Source organism: Mustela nigripes, chromosome 12 (genome assembly GCF_022355385.1).
Source record: "Mustela nigripes isolate SB6536 chromosome 12, MUSNIG.SB6536, whole genome shotgun sequence".
Taxonomy (NCBI): Eukaryota; Metazoa; Chordata; class Mammalia; order Carnivora; family Mustelidae; genus Mustela; species Mustela nigripes.
The window spans coordinates 94,527,405-94,542,987 of NC_081568.1; the positions used below are offsets into that span (position 1 = coordinate 94,527,405).

Genomic DNA, 15,583 nt, shown 5'->3' on the forward strand with positions numbered 1-15,583 from the left:
TCAAGAATGGGTATCTCTTTCCACCAGCTTTCCATATCCCTCACAGATAGCAAGCTGACCTTACTCTCCTGGCTCTGAACCTTTCTTTTAGGCTGTTCCCCTTTTGTTTTTGTTTATGTTGTGTCCTTCCATGTAAGCAAATACATATAGGGTTTTTTTTTTTTTTTTTAAGATTTTATTTATTTATTTGACAGATGGAGATCGCAAGCAGGCAGAGAGAGGCAGGCAGAGAGGAAGGGAAGGAGGTTTCCCCCCGAGCAGAGAGCCTGACGCGGGGCTCAATCCCAGGACCCTGGGATCATGACCTGCGCCGAAGGCAGAGGCTTTAACCCACGGAGCCACCCAGGCACCCCACACATACAGTTTTTAAATTTTTTTTTTTTTAAAGAATTGTTTGTGCTAGAATTTCGTTGGTCCCCTTTGGCTTGCCCAGGGATCACTTAGGTGCTGTTTCTTTGTTTCTAGAGATTGTACTACTTCTGCATATGGGAGAAAGAACTAAAAACTCCCCAGGGCTTCCTTCCTTAAGTGGTTTCAAATGAGCATACGAAAGTGGAAGAACACCCCGATACCCATCTTTGCTGATGCTTCTGCTAGAGCTACTGTTTCTTGACAGGGTTTCTCTCTGTATGTCTGAAGCCTTATGCAGACACTGTTGGGGAACATAAAATGCAATCAATTTTCCTCAGTGGTTAGATTCATAAATCCCCAAGCTATTTTTAATGACATAATCTAATCAATTGATAGCACTCCTAATAGTGTGTTGACAGCCAGAAAGAGACAGAAAGCTAGTGTAATAGCAGGTGGATGGGTAAGGAACCTCTAGACACGCCCCCCCCCCCCCACCCCACATTAAGGAATCTGATATCTGGATTAGGTAAAACCCAGGAAATGTGGATTTTTAAGAAAATGTTATGCCGTCTTACCTCCTTTCTTTCAAGAAAGAGACTGTCTAATGGCTAGAACGAAGGAGAAAGTGGTTTTCAGACAAATCGCCGAGAGTCCTAGAATCTGCCTCCTCAGAATCAAACTGTAATCGCAATTTAAATATCTCTAGAATGGAAATCAAGGGGGAATAATTTATTATAAATTGGTAGTATTGTATATTGTTACTCTTGTGCCAGGCCAGTAATGAAAACTTAATATTCATCTCTTGGTTGCTTCGAATTGAAATAAGGTGAGGATGAGCAGAGTAAACAAGCTGAAACAGACTGTGAAATTGCACATGATGGGAATCTTTTTTTTTTTTTTTCAGCTGCTTGTAGACTGTAAATAGGTTAATATTCCACCTAATGATGGCTCTTTCGATTCCTTCTGCCTTTTTATATTTTGGTCAGCTATCAACAAAACCAAGTTACTACCAGGAGCGACATGAATAGCTAAAATGTATCTATCTGAGGGCCAGGAATCTCCTGGCAAGGTATTTATGTAAATGAATTGGCTTTCACACTGGGAGGTGGAAAGAGTTCTGCCAAGGCTGGAAGAGCAGCCACCCAGAGCCCTCTATTCGCAGGGTTTCCAGGCAGCGTGCGTGTTCTGCTACATTTTTTTCTTTAATGCCATCAGAAAAGATGAGTGGCAGGCATGGTGGTGCTGCTTGGCTGACCAGCTGTGCCCTAGTTTTTCACCGTCCCAATCAGTCGCTGCCTTTTGCAGAGGTGTCTGTCACCACTGATTTACTTAGCCACTCTGACCTTCTAGTTGCTTCAGAAGGGGCTTGACCCGGAGCTCCTGCTGAAAGCCATTTACTGGTCGTCCGGAATGCCAGAGCCCGCGTTTTGAAGGAGAAGGAAAAACAGGGACCCCACAGTTTCCTGCCTAATTGCCAGAGCCCTCCTCCGCCTGGCTAAACGCTTTAGGTACCTGAGCCCACTTGCTGCACTCTCGCCCCAAACTGCAAGCCTCCGTGATCTCCGAAGTTGCTGGAGTGCATAACTAAGCGGGACCAGCTGACTCTGGGCTCCAATCAGCTAGAGCGTGATGTAAGTGTTCAGCAGCTGCCGGGCTCTGAATTAGCGTGCTCAAGTAGAGGTAGTACAGCATGGCTAGACTGTTGTGAGGCTCAGAGAAAGCGGAGGGGGAGATGGATGAGTCCAGCATTCTAAGACGAAGAGGGCTCCAGGTAGGAGATCCTTCTGTTCTTGCAATGTAGCATCCTCAGTGGTCTGTCGTTGAGGATTTCAAAGTTCCCTTTTCATTCCTTTTCTGGGCACGGATAGCGTGCACGGTTCCTCGTATCCCCTTGGCAATGGGATACACTAAGTCTCTGGTTAACAGGGTTCAGTGACACATCACAGGGCTCAATGAGAAAGGCTCTTTTGTCAGAGACAATGGATAGGACTTTTAGTGTGATACTTTGTGCGTTGTTTTTCTGCCGGTTGTTCAAGAATAGTTAAATCGTGGCTGGTGGTGACAGCTGAGGAGCCAATTTGGCATTCTGTCAAGTGTCTGGGAAGTCTGTCGAGGGTGGCAACTCTGTTCAGTTCTGGGAACGCAGGACTCAGTTTTGTGTCAGGATCAACCTCCGAGCGGCAGCAGCATCTGTCTGATGGTCTTGCAGATGTGTGCAGCTGCTGAGAGTTTTCTCCTGTCAGGGAGATGAAAGTTTCTGCTGGCAGCTCAATCAACGTTGACTGTAATTTGTTTACATTGAGATGGGGAAAGATCCCCATCTTACTGCCTTGATTTTTGTGCCCAAGTTTCTCTAATTAAATTACTCCGACTTCAGTGTACAAATGTATTCCAAGTCAAAACTTGGCAAATCAGACAACTTGAAAAAAAACATCTGCTTAGCGATTTGTAACTTTAAGGAAGCCAAAACCTAAGTATGTTCAGAATTAGTATGTTTAACTCTTTGATAACTCTTTCTTTTGTGTATAAGTGGTATTTTTTTTTTCTGAAAGAATCTAGTGAGTAGCTATTGTTAAACTCTCATTCATTATTTTTGAAAAAAAAAATGTCAAATGCATGCTTGACAGTACAGAATATATAGCACATTTAGGAATGCTTCCAGATAGTCCTTAATAGGCGTTGACTTCCAACTGGTCTAGTTGTCTGCTTTTTTTGTTCTAAGTGTCCATTACTAATACAGTTATTATTCATATCATAATATTGTGGGTAAATTAGGGGATTATTTGCAGGTAAACAAAAGAGGGATTAAAGAAATTGGGGTTAAATGTCATGTATTGTTCCCAGCCTAAGTAAACAGACTTGCCTCTTTAATGATTTTCACTGTGGTCATTGTTTTGAATGTACAGTGTGGTTAGTCACTGCTGTGGATTTCCTTTTCTTTGTTTTCATCACATCTATAAAGTTCTGGTAATGCACAGCTGTTCGTGGGGCTCCATGTCCTCTTTGGGGTCAGTGGCTAAATATGGAAAGTCTCTTTGTTATAAAGATGATAAACTGTTAAGGTCCCCCGTGGTTCAGCTTATTAATAAGTGGCAGTTCAGCTAAGTTTTCTCTTTCCTTTAATGCATTTTGGATAATTGCTTAATGTATGGTTGATCAGAAGCTCCTTTTTATGGTTTATTTCTGTAATATATATTCTCAAAACTTCAGAGGATATGGTTGAAACACATGGTGCTTTTGAGGGATAGAGATCTCACAGAACTTTTAATTTTAGAAATAAATAATGATTGTGGTTATTTAAAATACTGGAGATACTCTCTTGTCAAAAACATTTGCAACAAAACAAAGGAAGCATAATTCATTGATGTAATACTTGGACAGCTAGATTGTTGTCATACTCAACATACTTTAACTACATCTACCATAAGCTACACAATGGATAAAGAATGTCTGATTTCTTTTATGAATGAGATACAAGTTTTTATTCTGTGAGAAGTAACAATATGAAAGCGTCTCAAAGTTCTGCCCCCCTCATGGCTACAACTTAACTTTGGCTCAAACAAAGCTTTTTTTTTTTTTACTCCCATTATATCTAATATATTTTTTAAAAGCCATCTCTTACATAGAGTAGTTTTTTTAAAGAAACTACTGTATAAGGAATCTATTTATAAAATATAAAATTTAAGAATTTGTATTACAAAAGATACTGTGGAGTTCATGAGAGTAACGCCACCTAGTGAATTTAAACATTAATTTTCAAATATACACTATTTGAAACATTTCAGCATGTCACCGAGATACATCTGTAGTAGGGAAGTGAAGGTGAAACCTACACATTTTGTATTCGTAATTCTGACCCTTTGTTTGCGAGGTAGTCTTGAGCAAGTCCTGTCCCCTCAGTGTCCGTTTATTTTTATGTAAAGTATTTCAGAACGAGACCTTTGAGTGTACTAAGTAGGAGATGGGTATAAATGAGGCCTAAAAAGTTAATGGCTATATAATAAATACACTAGCACATAATAGACAATATGTTGGTGAATAGCAAGGGATAATTTTTATTTTTGTAACACTGTGTCATAACTAGCAAGATGAAATGGTTACATTTTTACTCCATGTATGCTATTGGAGTTTGTTTTTAAGTTAGAAGAATCAGCAGCAAAGATAGTAAACATTATTTATTTACAGGGATCATTTTGACAGGGCTATAGGATTTTATATAATGATAAGAGTCAGTTGATGTGCCACACTGAATAGAGAGGCATGCTTTGTCAAACAGGTCAGTTATTTAGAAAACAAAAAGCCCAGTCAAAAATCTGGAGCACACAAATATTCTAATTCCATAAAGTGTATTTTTATAATAATGTAGTATGTGTTCAGTGTAAAATGTGGTATGTGTTTAGAACCTACTTTCAGAATTTCAGTACCCCTAGCTCTTAAAACACAGGAATACTAGTGGTATTTTTAAAATCTGGTCTTTGAGAAATTTTTTAGTGAGAACATACAATTTCTCAAGGACTGACTCCCTCATAAAAGGGCAACACAACTGAGTTGTTCATCTTAAGTGACTCACTTCTCCATCTTTTCTGTGGACTCTATTAATATTTCCTGTACTGCTGATAGCACTTCAATCACTGCCTTTGAAATGAGAATGGGGGAAAGAGGCCCCAATGGCTTCCACTGTTAGAACCTGCATCTCAAAACATAGGAAATTCTGACAGATGGATGGGCTTGAGCAGACCTTGGACTTGGGGCAATTTGAATTTCTAGACAGGTCTAATTCATCAAAGGATAACTGGCTCCTTTCAGGGCTAATATTCCTCATACACAGATCATATTTTTTAAATGTCAGGGAAATTAATTGTTTCAGTGATTTTTGTTACATGTTTCCATTTTGTTTGTTTTAATGAAAGTATCCCTATCTCTAATATGATAGCTCTCAAGGCTGGAGAAGGATGGATAGGCATCATTAAAGTATCAACAAATCACTAAAAGAGGGAGTAGTCTCCTAGAGAGATGTCATAGGATTCCTTTCCTGTCCTCCTGTGGTATTTTGCTCTGCCTGCTATCATCTGTTGATTTCCCTCCTCCCCAGTTATGTATTGGCATTTCAGTCCACTTCCAGATAATCACATGCAGCTAGCATGAATTTTTTTTTTCCTATGTGATGTAGTTAATGACTAATCTTTTGACTATAGACTTCCAGATTTGTGTTAGGTTTTTTTGTGTGTGTGGGTTTTTTTTGTTGTTGTTGTTGTTTTGTTTTGTTTTTGCTTTCCTTTTTACCTGACTTTGTCTCCCAGCCTTAAGTGAAACAACAACAAAAAGCTAACATTATTACTTTGGTCTAGGCTCTGATTTTCCACTGGCCATTGTCTCAAACTAATTTTGGTAAGCAAAGAAGCAGTTGGACTCTTCTGTTCTCACTGGGTATCCAGCTACCTCTGTTTTCCTCAGTACTTAAATGTGGGTCATTCAAATCACAATGCCTCAGTGTGTCTTCTCTATCAACTTTAAAGTGATTTGGATGTGTTTACACTTGACCCAAAATTCCATCACAGTATTGTTGTGTGGGACTCTTCTCTGTCCTTAAGATTCTGTGTAGTTACATGTCAGAACTCTAGTTAGAGGATTAATTTAATAAAAAGTTATGATAATAGTTTGGCATAAAGAACTTCTGTTCTTCAAAGTTTCCAGAAAGGCAAAGAGGCTTTTTTTGGGACGGGAAGAATCAAGATGGTAAATTAAAAAAAAAAAAATTTTTTTAAGAGAGAGAGTGCACAAGCAGGGGGAGGGGCAAAGGCAGAATAAGAGAGAGAGGGAGAGAAAGACTCCTAAGCAGGCTCCCCTAGCATGGAGCCTGGCATAGGGCTTGATCCTGAAGTCCTGAGATCATAACCATAGCTGAAATCAAGAGGATTTCCTTGATTTCCTCCTAACTGATTGAGCCACCTAGGTGCCCTGATGGTAAATGAACTTTTGGTAGTTGCAAAAGCCTAATTAATTAGACCAGGTGTGGCCATATCTAAAGTGGTATTTCTTAGCTGTTGAAGGAGTTCACTTTTTGTGTCTGAGATGGAAATAAAATGTTGTGGTTTCCTGATTCACAGAGGGTAAGGATGGGATGCCCTCAAAAGCTTATGTTCCCTCAAATTTCTATTTTGTGCTTAAATAATTGTTTTTTCTTAACACCTTTTTGTAACCATGTAAAATAGATTACTTTGAATACTGGCTCCTCTTTTGCACCTTCTTATTCTCGGATATAGCTGATAAACTAGAAAATTGTCATCTCTTTTTTTGTCTCTGAAATACTAATTTTTCAAGTCATCTCATTCCCACCTTTGATTTCTCCATCTGTTACCTGCTGTCCCTAAGCCTTAATAATTCTACCATAAAAATATGTCCAGTGTCTAGGGCAATACTCTTTTACCTCTGAATTTCTGAAATGTCTCATATCCCTTTGTGTCCAGGCCCTTCTCCAGTCTATGCTGGTTGTCAGCCTGGATCCCCACACAACCGCATGTTTAAAATTCCTGTGTGACTTATTATCTACCTCTGGATAGAGTTAAAACATAGCTGACTCTTTTTAATTTAGCTTCTGTCTACTTTTTGGGTTTCTTTGCCAACTCTTTGCCTTCCAAAACCTTATCCCATCACCCCTCTCCAGATGTCATAGATCTCTAGATCCCCTTTACCTAAAATGCTCTTTCCTTATTTTGCTCAAATTCTTGCTGCTCATTTTAGGGACCACAGTAAATTCTCATTCTTTGATGATATTTCCCAAAATTACTGCAGTCCATTCTGGTCTTTGTAATAGTTAACATCTATTTTATTTGCGTACCTAATTCTATTGCATGGTGCATTGTTATAAAATGATTTGAATGTCTTACACTGAAATGATAAGACCATTGAAGATTCCTGGTTTTAGAATAGGACATGTGTTCAGTGACAATGAATAGCTCTGTTACTTTAGACACAATGCTTAACCACATCTGTAAAATAGAAATATTAAGGTATTTTAAGATTGGAGGAGGTTGTAGGTCATGTAAGTACTGCACCTGGCACACAGTACTTAATAAGTTAACCTTAGCACACTTGCCTCTCTATTGCCACAGAGCCTTATGATTTTAAATACTCAAATGTGCATATCAGACAAAGCCTTGCATAGTGTGATTTTAAAGAGTTAAATGTGGGTATCAGGCAGGGTCCAGGCGGTAAAAAGATGGCATGCATAAATTGGATAATTTGAGAAGAGTTTAATGAAAGGGAAAGTGTAAAGGTATGTATAGGCAAGGTATAGGTGAAGTTTAAGGGATGGTGCAGTCCCAGAGGGTAGGAGCAATAGGAAGCCATCATCTTCATAGGCCTGAAGGAGTGAGGGAGCCGTTGCCGAAGGTCCAGACGGAGAAGGCAAGTGACAGGCGCCTTAGATGAAGCTACATAGCCCTTCCATGGTGATTCTGCAGGGAGGGGCTGAGGGGACATCACAACTTTGTTGTCCTCCTTCCTTCTGCACTCTTTATTTATTTATTTATTTATTTGTCAGAGAGAGAGCGAGCAAGAGCAAGCATAGGCAGACAGAGTGGAAGGCAGAGGCAGAGGGAGAAGCAGGCTCCCTGCGGAGCAAGGAGCCCGATGTGGGACTCGATCCCAGGACGCTGGGATCATGACCTGAGCCGAAGGCAGCTGCTTAACCAACTGAGCCACCCAGGCGTCCCCAAATAGAATGTGTGTGTGTGTGTTTTTTTTTTTTTTTTAAGATTATTTATTTATTTATTTATTTGACAGAGAGAGATCACAAGTAGGCAGAGAGGCAGGCAGAGAGAGAGAGGAGGAAGCAGGCTCCCTGCTGAGCAGAGAGCCCGATTCGGGACTCGATCCCAGGACCCTGAGATCATGACCTGAGCCGAAGGCAGCGGCTTAACCCACTGAGCCACCCAGGCGCCCTCCTTCTGCACTCTTGAAGGTGCTCCCCATTGGCAAAACCCAGTCAGAAGGCAGAGGGGCAAGTGATCCCATACCTGTTGTCCATGTAGGCAGACTCTAAGGTTCGGGCGTAGGTCTGGATGGGCAATGGAGGTACAGACAGTACGATGGCATGTAATGATCTGCTCTTCGCTCGCTCTGGCAGCATTTTGCCAGCCGTGGTCAAAATGATCAGTTTTCCTCGTGCAGATCTCTGGAGCCTGAACTGAGTTCAAGCACTTAAATGGATTCAAAGCTGCTCTTTTGTGAAAAGCCCTGGCCCTCAACCGTTTCCCACTTACATGTAATGATGTCTTCTTTCTAGTCAGGCTGCGAATCCTCTTGGGAGAGTGTTCCTCCCCTTCTACTTTAGTGTCTGAAGCACATGGTCTTCTTTGAATCAATAATGCAGGACACCTGCACTTGAGATCCTGCAAGCAATCTCAGTTTTGAATTGCCTTACTCCTCAGATCTGGGCTCAGAGAAGTGGGGGTGTGAACACCTCGGGTGATCTCTTCCTGTTTGTCCCCCAGCTTCCCTTAGCTCTGCCCTGTCACAGTCTGACTGTCCATCTCTGCTCCCCTGGAAATCCTTTGACAGACTTACGACTTCACATCATGTCCTTGGCTCTTAGTGAGAGTTGCTAAAAGAAATGGCTGTGATTGTCCATCTCTGCGCTTTCTGGAAAACTCCCCTTGAAGTCCTGGCCCTTATGATGTGCGTTGTCTCTTGCATTAGGCCCGCATGATAAATTAGCTTAGCATTCACTACTCACAATGGTCCTTCTTTCAGGTGAACCCGTTTGCTTCTTCGAATCAGGTACTGGGAGCTGGCTCTGTCTTGCCAGTTTTGTCTCAGCTGGTCAGAATGGTTACACACTCAGCTGCAGTAACTTTTGAGATAAATGTAGCCACCACTTCTCCACTGTTGGGTTCTTAGTTCCTGCTTTGAGGACTTGTGTGGTTTTATGTATTATATCTTTGAGAAATCTTAAGTTGCCAGAAACGGTTTTTCAAAGTAGATAATACCTGAAAATTTAATAATCTTGCACTTAGAGCACTGAAATTATCTAAAGAATAATTTTAGAAGAAGACAAAAGGAGACTAAAAGACCAGCTAATCAATGAATTAGGTTAACTCTAAAAACTGTGAATTACCTGAAATTAGAAAGCTCAATCAATATTCATGCAGCCACCAATCATTTTATCGTTGACATCAGAGTGTAATAAGAATAGGGTATTTGATTTTACTTGAAACTTGAATTGCAAATAAACTATGAGCAACGGTAGAGCTTTTTAAAAAGTCTTTGAAACCATGTGTCTGTCTTGGAAGCAACCAAAAGCATGGAGGTTGGCAAATGACTTTGGAGACATACATGTTAGAAGACAACATTGCCATTAAAATCATGCGTTTGACGAATGTTTCGTGATCGGGAAGAAGCTGATAACAATGATGAGAAGTGAAAAAGCAAAGTGTATACAAAGGTTGTATAAGTCTATAAAAATGTGTAGCACCTACCCACACATTAGTCTGTATGAGGCAGAAGAGGAGAAGTTGGGGGTGGTGGAAAGAAACAACAAAAAAAAAATAATTCCTATCTCACGTATATTAGGAACCTGTTTTTTGTTTATTTATTTTTTTTCATGTAAGATAACAGGGGGAAAAGCACTAAAAGGTTAATTACATCTTGATGGCAGGATCTAAGAATTTTTCTTTAACTGTTCTATAGTAAGCATGTATTACTTGTATAATCAGCCAAAGTGAGATTTGAGAGCTTTTTTATGATTTTCTTTTTTTTTTTTTTGCTTTGTTGTCTAAGAAGTTGTTTTATATCCCTCACTAAGATCATTGAAAAGCTCTCAAAGATTGTTTATTTTGTGTCTTTGTGGATTTGAAAAAGGTAAATCAGTTCTAATATGATACATGGTTCCAGACCTTAGGACAGTGGTTTAACAGAGGCTGTCATTTTGAACAACCTGCAGAGCCTCTAAAGCCTGAGACCCAGATGCAGTCCCCATGGATTGAATTAGCACCTCTCAGTGGCGCAGCTGGGCTTGAGACCCACTGCTCTGGGTGGGATCACCCGTCCAAGGAGCCCAGAGGCATGGAACCTCCTTCTGTACTTCCAAATGCAAAATTTGACAGTCTCTAAAAAGGCATATGTGGCAGCCCTGGCTTCCTTTCTTCCAGTAAGACGTGGGTTTTGTTTTTATGGAGAAGAAGGTGGAGGTGGATGTCCTCCTTGTATTTGTTTCTTGAGTTCCTAAGTAATGGCAATGGTAGTAATGTGAGAGCATTAACAAACCCACGTTCAGGGGCAGTTACGAGATTGGGATGGCTGGAGGCAGCCCTAGACCATTAACCCCGGACCCGTTAACCAGGACCCAGGGCACTGCTGCTGTCCAGTTCCATTTTTACATTTTTAAAAAATTGCTGGTGCATGCCCTGTGCTTTACTTCTAGAAACCACCTCAGGTATGGTAAGAGGTAGCTTTGTCCCTTGAAGCATTATCTTAATGCGGCCGATAACAAACACGTGTGATTCGGGGCTCTTGCTGTAGATCTTCTGTAGTGCCCTTGCTTGAGTTCTCAAAACACTTACTACCCTTAGATTGTGAACGCAGATGCTTTTGATTCACGCAGTCAGGGATAGAACTCCATTCTTTGCCTTTCTTTCAACAGACATATAATCATAATGATGATAGCAGCAACAGCAGCAGCATATTTTGACCAGACGGGTGTCAGACGACTGAGTGTTGTGTGTTATGTATACACCGTTGGCCTTTTCATTGCCAGCTCCATCAGCATAACAGGAGTGGGATATGGCGCCCACCTGCAAGGGGCTTCGCACAGCAGTCCTGGCAACAGCCAGCGCTAGGTCCCACATCTGTCACAGTGCAGGGGAGGGGGGCACGGTAATAGTGCCAGGCTGTGCCATGGGAGGCGGAAGGCTTTGTGCAGGTGGGGAGGTTGCCGCCAAGTGGTGACAGATGACAAGGCGCGGGTGAGGCAGGAAGTAGGTTCCAGGCCAGGGAAGCAGCTGTGCATGCCAAGATGGGGTGACCACATGGGGTACACCCTCCCTTTGGAAGGAGCTACAGGTGATGCCTGTGAGAGGGAGGAAGGGACCAGCTGGAGGCCCAAGAGCTATGTCTTGTTGAGGGATCTGGACAGGATCCCCCAACAATAGGAAGCCACTGAAAGAGCTTAAGCGGGGCACAGCAGTCTTGTGCCAGCTGTCACTTGTTGTGTCACGTGTGAATAGAGGGTGCTCCAGGAGAGGCTGGAGGTGCCTAGGACGTTAGGAGCGAGGAAGTGAGCAGTGTCACCACTGCTCCCGAGTCTGTGGCTGCAGGAGTAGAGAAGAGGCAGCTCAGTACAATTAAGGCATGGTGACTCTTGGGATGGGTGGGAAAGAGCTGGGAGAAGCTGCAGGTGACCTCCAGGTTTCAGACCATAGGACCAGCAACAGCTAGGGGCCAGAAATAAAAATGATCTACATGGTGAGAGGACGACTAATTCTGTGCATATATAATGGAAGCACCTTGTAGGCAGAGATGTTCGGTAAGCTACTGAACGTATGGGTTTAGGCTTGTTTCCACACAGAGGTCAAGGCCAGTTATAGATTCTGAAGTCATCTGCTTTAAATAATTAATCGAAGTACATTATGAATAGGAAGAGAGGGCAATTTCTCACAGACTAATAGGTTTCTCTTAGAATAGCTTCCAAGAATTACTATTATGTGTATTTTAACACTTCTTTTGCAAGACTGGTTATAGTTATACTAAGAGCAGAGTCATTTCATGCTGTAGTGTTGGATCTTGAAAATAATGTATCCATTTTGAAGATGTAGGAGTTTTTTGTGTGTTTTTGTGGGTTTTTGGTGTGCCCATATTTTTGTAAATTGCTTCCAACTTTGACGACTTGCCTACAAAGTCTCATTTCAATACAATTTTGAAAAGGCAAAATGAAACATCTCAAACTAGAGGCTGTAATGGAAAAAGCAATTCATTCTTAAATGAAGATGATGAGGTTGGTACCATATTGCTTGAAACAGTGAGTAAATTTAAAACCTGAGTGAGATTACATCAAATTCAGCCAAGATTTTTGTTCCCTTTGAATGGAATAGCTGTAATTGAAGACAGGGGGTTCAACCAAGAAAGACAGATGGCATGTGTACAATTTTATCAATTTTCTGACACACTGTTGCCAATTTGTGTATGTACACACAAAGACATGAAATCACATTGGTAAAAACTGAACCCTCTTAAGAGTGAGAGGTAGAATGTGTTGCAATGAGCAGGAAATGACTGTAAAAAACACTTAAGTGTTTTTTAATGGATTGTTTTAGCTTAGTGCTTATTTTTAGATATCAGCCACGTCAAGAAATTCATTTTATAGGATTTTTATCATAATGATATTTTTTCCTGATGAGAGGTGGTACTTTTGTATTTTCCAGTTATCTATTCTTTCAATTTTAGTATTGTTCTGAAGGTGAAGGTGGAATAATACCATGGATTTGACTATTTATACTTTTTCATTAGAACTTTAAATTATTGAGCTCACAGATTCTTTTTCCATTAACTGTTGAACAGTCCAACTAAAAGATATGGTAAATACAAATTGAATTTGGTGAGTGTGGTGGATACAACTACTCTCTTGATTTTTTACTCCTCTGTATATATTCAGTCCCCTGCCCAGGCCTCATGGTTTCACGGTGGACATGGCTTATTTCCCATCGGTGGACTTTGGGCTCACCTATGTGACCTGCTGGGTCCAATGAGCTGTCAGCGAATGTGTCACAAGCAGAGGCTTGAAATAAGTTTGTGGAGTTGGTTTCACCTCATTGCACTTTGGTGATTTTCTGTGAGAAGAACATGCCCTGAGTAGCCACTGGGTCCCAGAGCAAATCCTTGTGGAATGGACCCTACAGAAACCGGGAGCCAGGAGTCAAGACGGGCAGACTCATAGTCAACATGTAGACTTGCAAACATGAGACTAAATGATAATTGTTGTAAGTGCTAGTTTTATGTGGGTTTGTGACCCAGAGTTATGGTGGCAGTGGTGACAATACAGGGGATGAGCTCGTATTGTGGTTACGAGTATAAGAGCAGTGGCGTTGAAGTCTGTTAGACTTCAGTGGGGGTGTTGATCCAGCACCTGTTGCCTTGATTATTCTGGGCATACTGCTCTCTTCTAAGCTTCAGTTTTGCTATCCATAAAATGGGAATACTACTCACCTCCCAGCAATGCTGTAAAAATAATTAAGATGGATGTGTGTAAATTACTTTGGAAAGTATCAAGCAGGTAGCAAGAACACAGTACATGATCATGGCCATCGTTACTGTATTTCTAGATAGCTGAACCTCTTTCTTTCTCTGCTTCCCTTGGACTATGTCACTTGCCACATCCCAGTTGTGTGACTCTGGAGCAGGTTAAAATTTTTATGTGTCTTGGGGTGTGTGTGTGTGTGTGTGTGTGTTGCTATAATGTAAGGATACTAACATTTACCAAGCAGGATTATTAGTGGACTACAGCAAAGGTAGGTAAATATCTAGTTGTCTTAGTTCAGGCTGCTGTAACAAAATCATATGGACAGGGGGTCTTAAACAACAAACATTTTTCACACTTCTGGAGCCTGGGAATGTCAAGGTCAACGTGCTACAGATTGCATATCTGGTGAGATCCCTCTTCCTGGCTTTCAGATGGCTACCTCCTGGCTCTGTCTTAACGGTGGAGACAAATCTCATGTCTCTTCCTTTTTTCTTTTTTTAAGGGCAGTAATCCCATTACTAGGGCCCCACCTTCATGACCTAGTCTCACCCTAATAATTTCCTGAAGGCCGTACCTCCAAGTCAATCATGTTAGGGCTTCACCATATGAATTTGCATTGGCAGGGGGAGGAGCCACAGACATTCAGCCTGTAGCACTAACCATGGCGGGGTGGGTGGGCACTTAGTAAAAGGAGCTCCATGATTTTTACTATCCACAAATTGTCACCATTTCTTTAAATTCAGGTATCTTTTCCTAGTTCTTGAATGCCTCCTATGAGCCAAGCATAACACCCTGCTTTTTGGGCTCACTTCTGGATTTCTAAAATCTCTGTCTTTATTGAAAGGAAAGACAAAAGAGTGGAACATAGAAAACGAAAGTCCATAAGTGCTGCAATTGAAAAGGCATATTGATAACATTCTAATATGTAATAGGTGTGTATTATACTTCTACTCCTGTGAGCATAAACTAGCACGTTTGGAATAGGGGAATTTATAAAGGGCAAAGAGTAGCTCATATGGTGCCAGTAAAGACTTTTAATGGGAAGAGTGAAAAATGCTAATAAGGAGAGATTGACCATTAGGGTTCATGGTTTGGGTGCAGTGTAGCTGCAGGATAGCAGAGCTGACATCTGAAATCCCTTTGTTTTAAATGGACAAAAATTGCTACACTTATACCTTTTTACCTACTGGAAAAATGTTTTGATGTGTTGGCTCTCAGTCTATAGTTTTTGCCTTTTCTTCTTTTCTGTACAAATTTTGTTGTGAACTGCCTTGTCTATTCCATTTCTGTGTGTGTCCCCTGGCCCCATCAGCCATGAGCTCCTGGTTTTGCATGCTTCCTAACCAGAATTTGCTCTGTGCAAAGTCTCTGTCCTCAACATCCTTGCATCAAAATTACTTTGATCTGTATCAGCTGAAATAGATTCTGAGATGCTGGATTTTAACATCTGTATGCCACTTTCTCTAGTAGCTAATTGACTGATTGGGGATGGAGGAGAGATGAGAGTCTATACATTTGACCAATTTCACAGAGCTTACCTTGCAAGCCATTGAAATGCAAATACAGGCTACACTTAGAGACTCGGAGAACTCACACGTTCAGTTCTTTGTTTTCTTCTGAAAAATAAGCATTCAAAATTCATGCACATTCTATTATTCATGTGGTTTATATTTAGGTTCCGCTTGTACGTCTAGATAAATCTTATCACCATTATTTAAAATTTCATGAATGAAACTTTGCATCTCTAATGCCACACTAGCCTAGACACCTTTAACCAATCACAATAATTTGAAATGCAGCCCTTAAAGGAGTTCTTGTGTGTGTCTGTATATCTGCATTTACATATGTCATTTCCTTATCTATAGCTATTTTTATGTAAATCTACTCTGGGCAAAGTGGGTGTGAATTCAAAACCACCTTATTTTGTTTTGTCCCAGAAAATCCTGAATTTTTAGTTTGTGGTATTTATAAGGCTTCCATGAGATGGAGTGTTGATGT

General features: G+C 41.0%; 1 protein-coding gene across 6 annotated transcripts in view; it reads left to right on the forward strand.

Moving 5' to 3' along the window:
• The window catches only part of MAST4 (microtubule associated serine/threonine kinase family member 4), a 554,271-nt gene that overhangs the window by 209,103 nt on the left and 329,585 nt on the right, over nucleotides 1-15,583 (forward strand). For 2 of the 6 annotated variants that reach the window (XM_059417995.1, XM_059417997.1), the window contains exon 1: nucleotides 2,035-2,122. The exons of the other annotated variants lie outside the window; for them this stretch is intronic. In XM_059417995.1, the coding sequence (XP_059273978.1) occupies nucleotides 2,084-2,122 (39 nt within the window). In that variant the 5' untranslated portion in view covers nucleotides 2,035-2,083. Of the gene's footprint in view, nucleotides 1-2,034; nucleotides 2,123-15,583 lie in introns of those variants that run through there. 6 annotated transcript variants of the gene reach the window in all.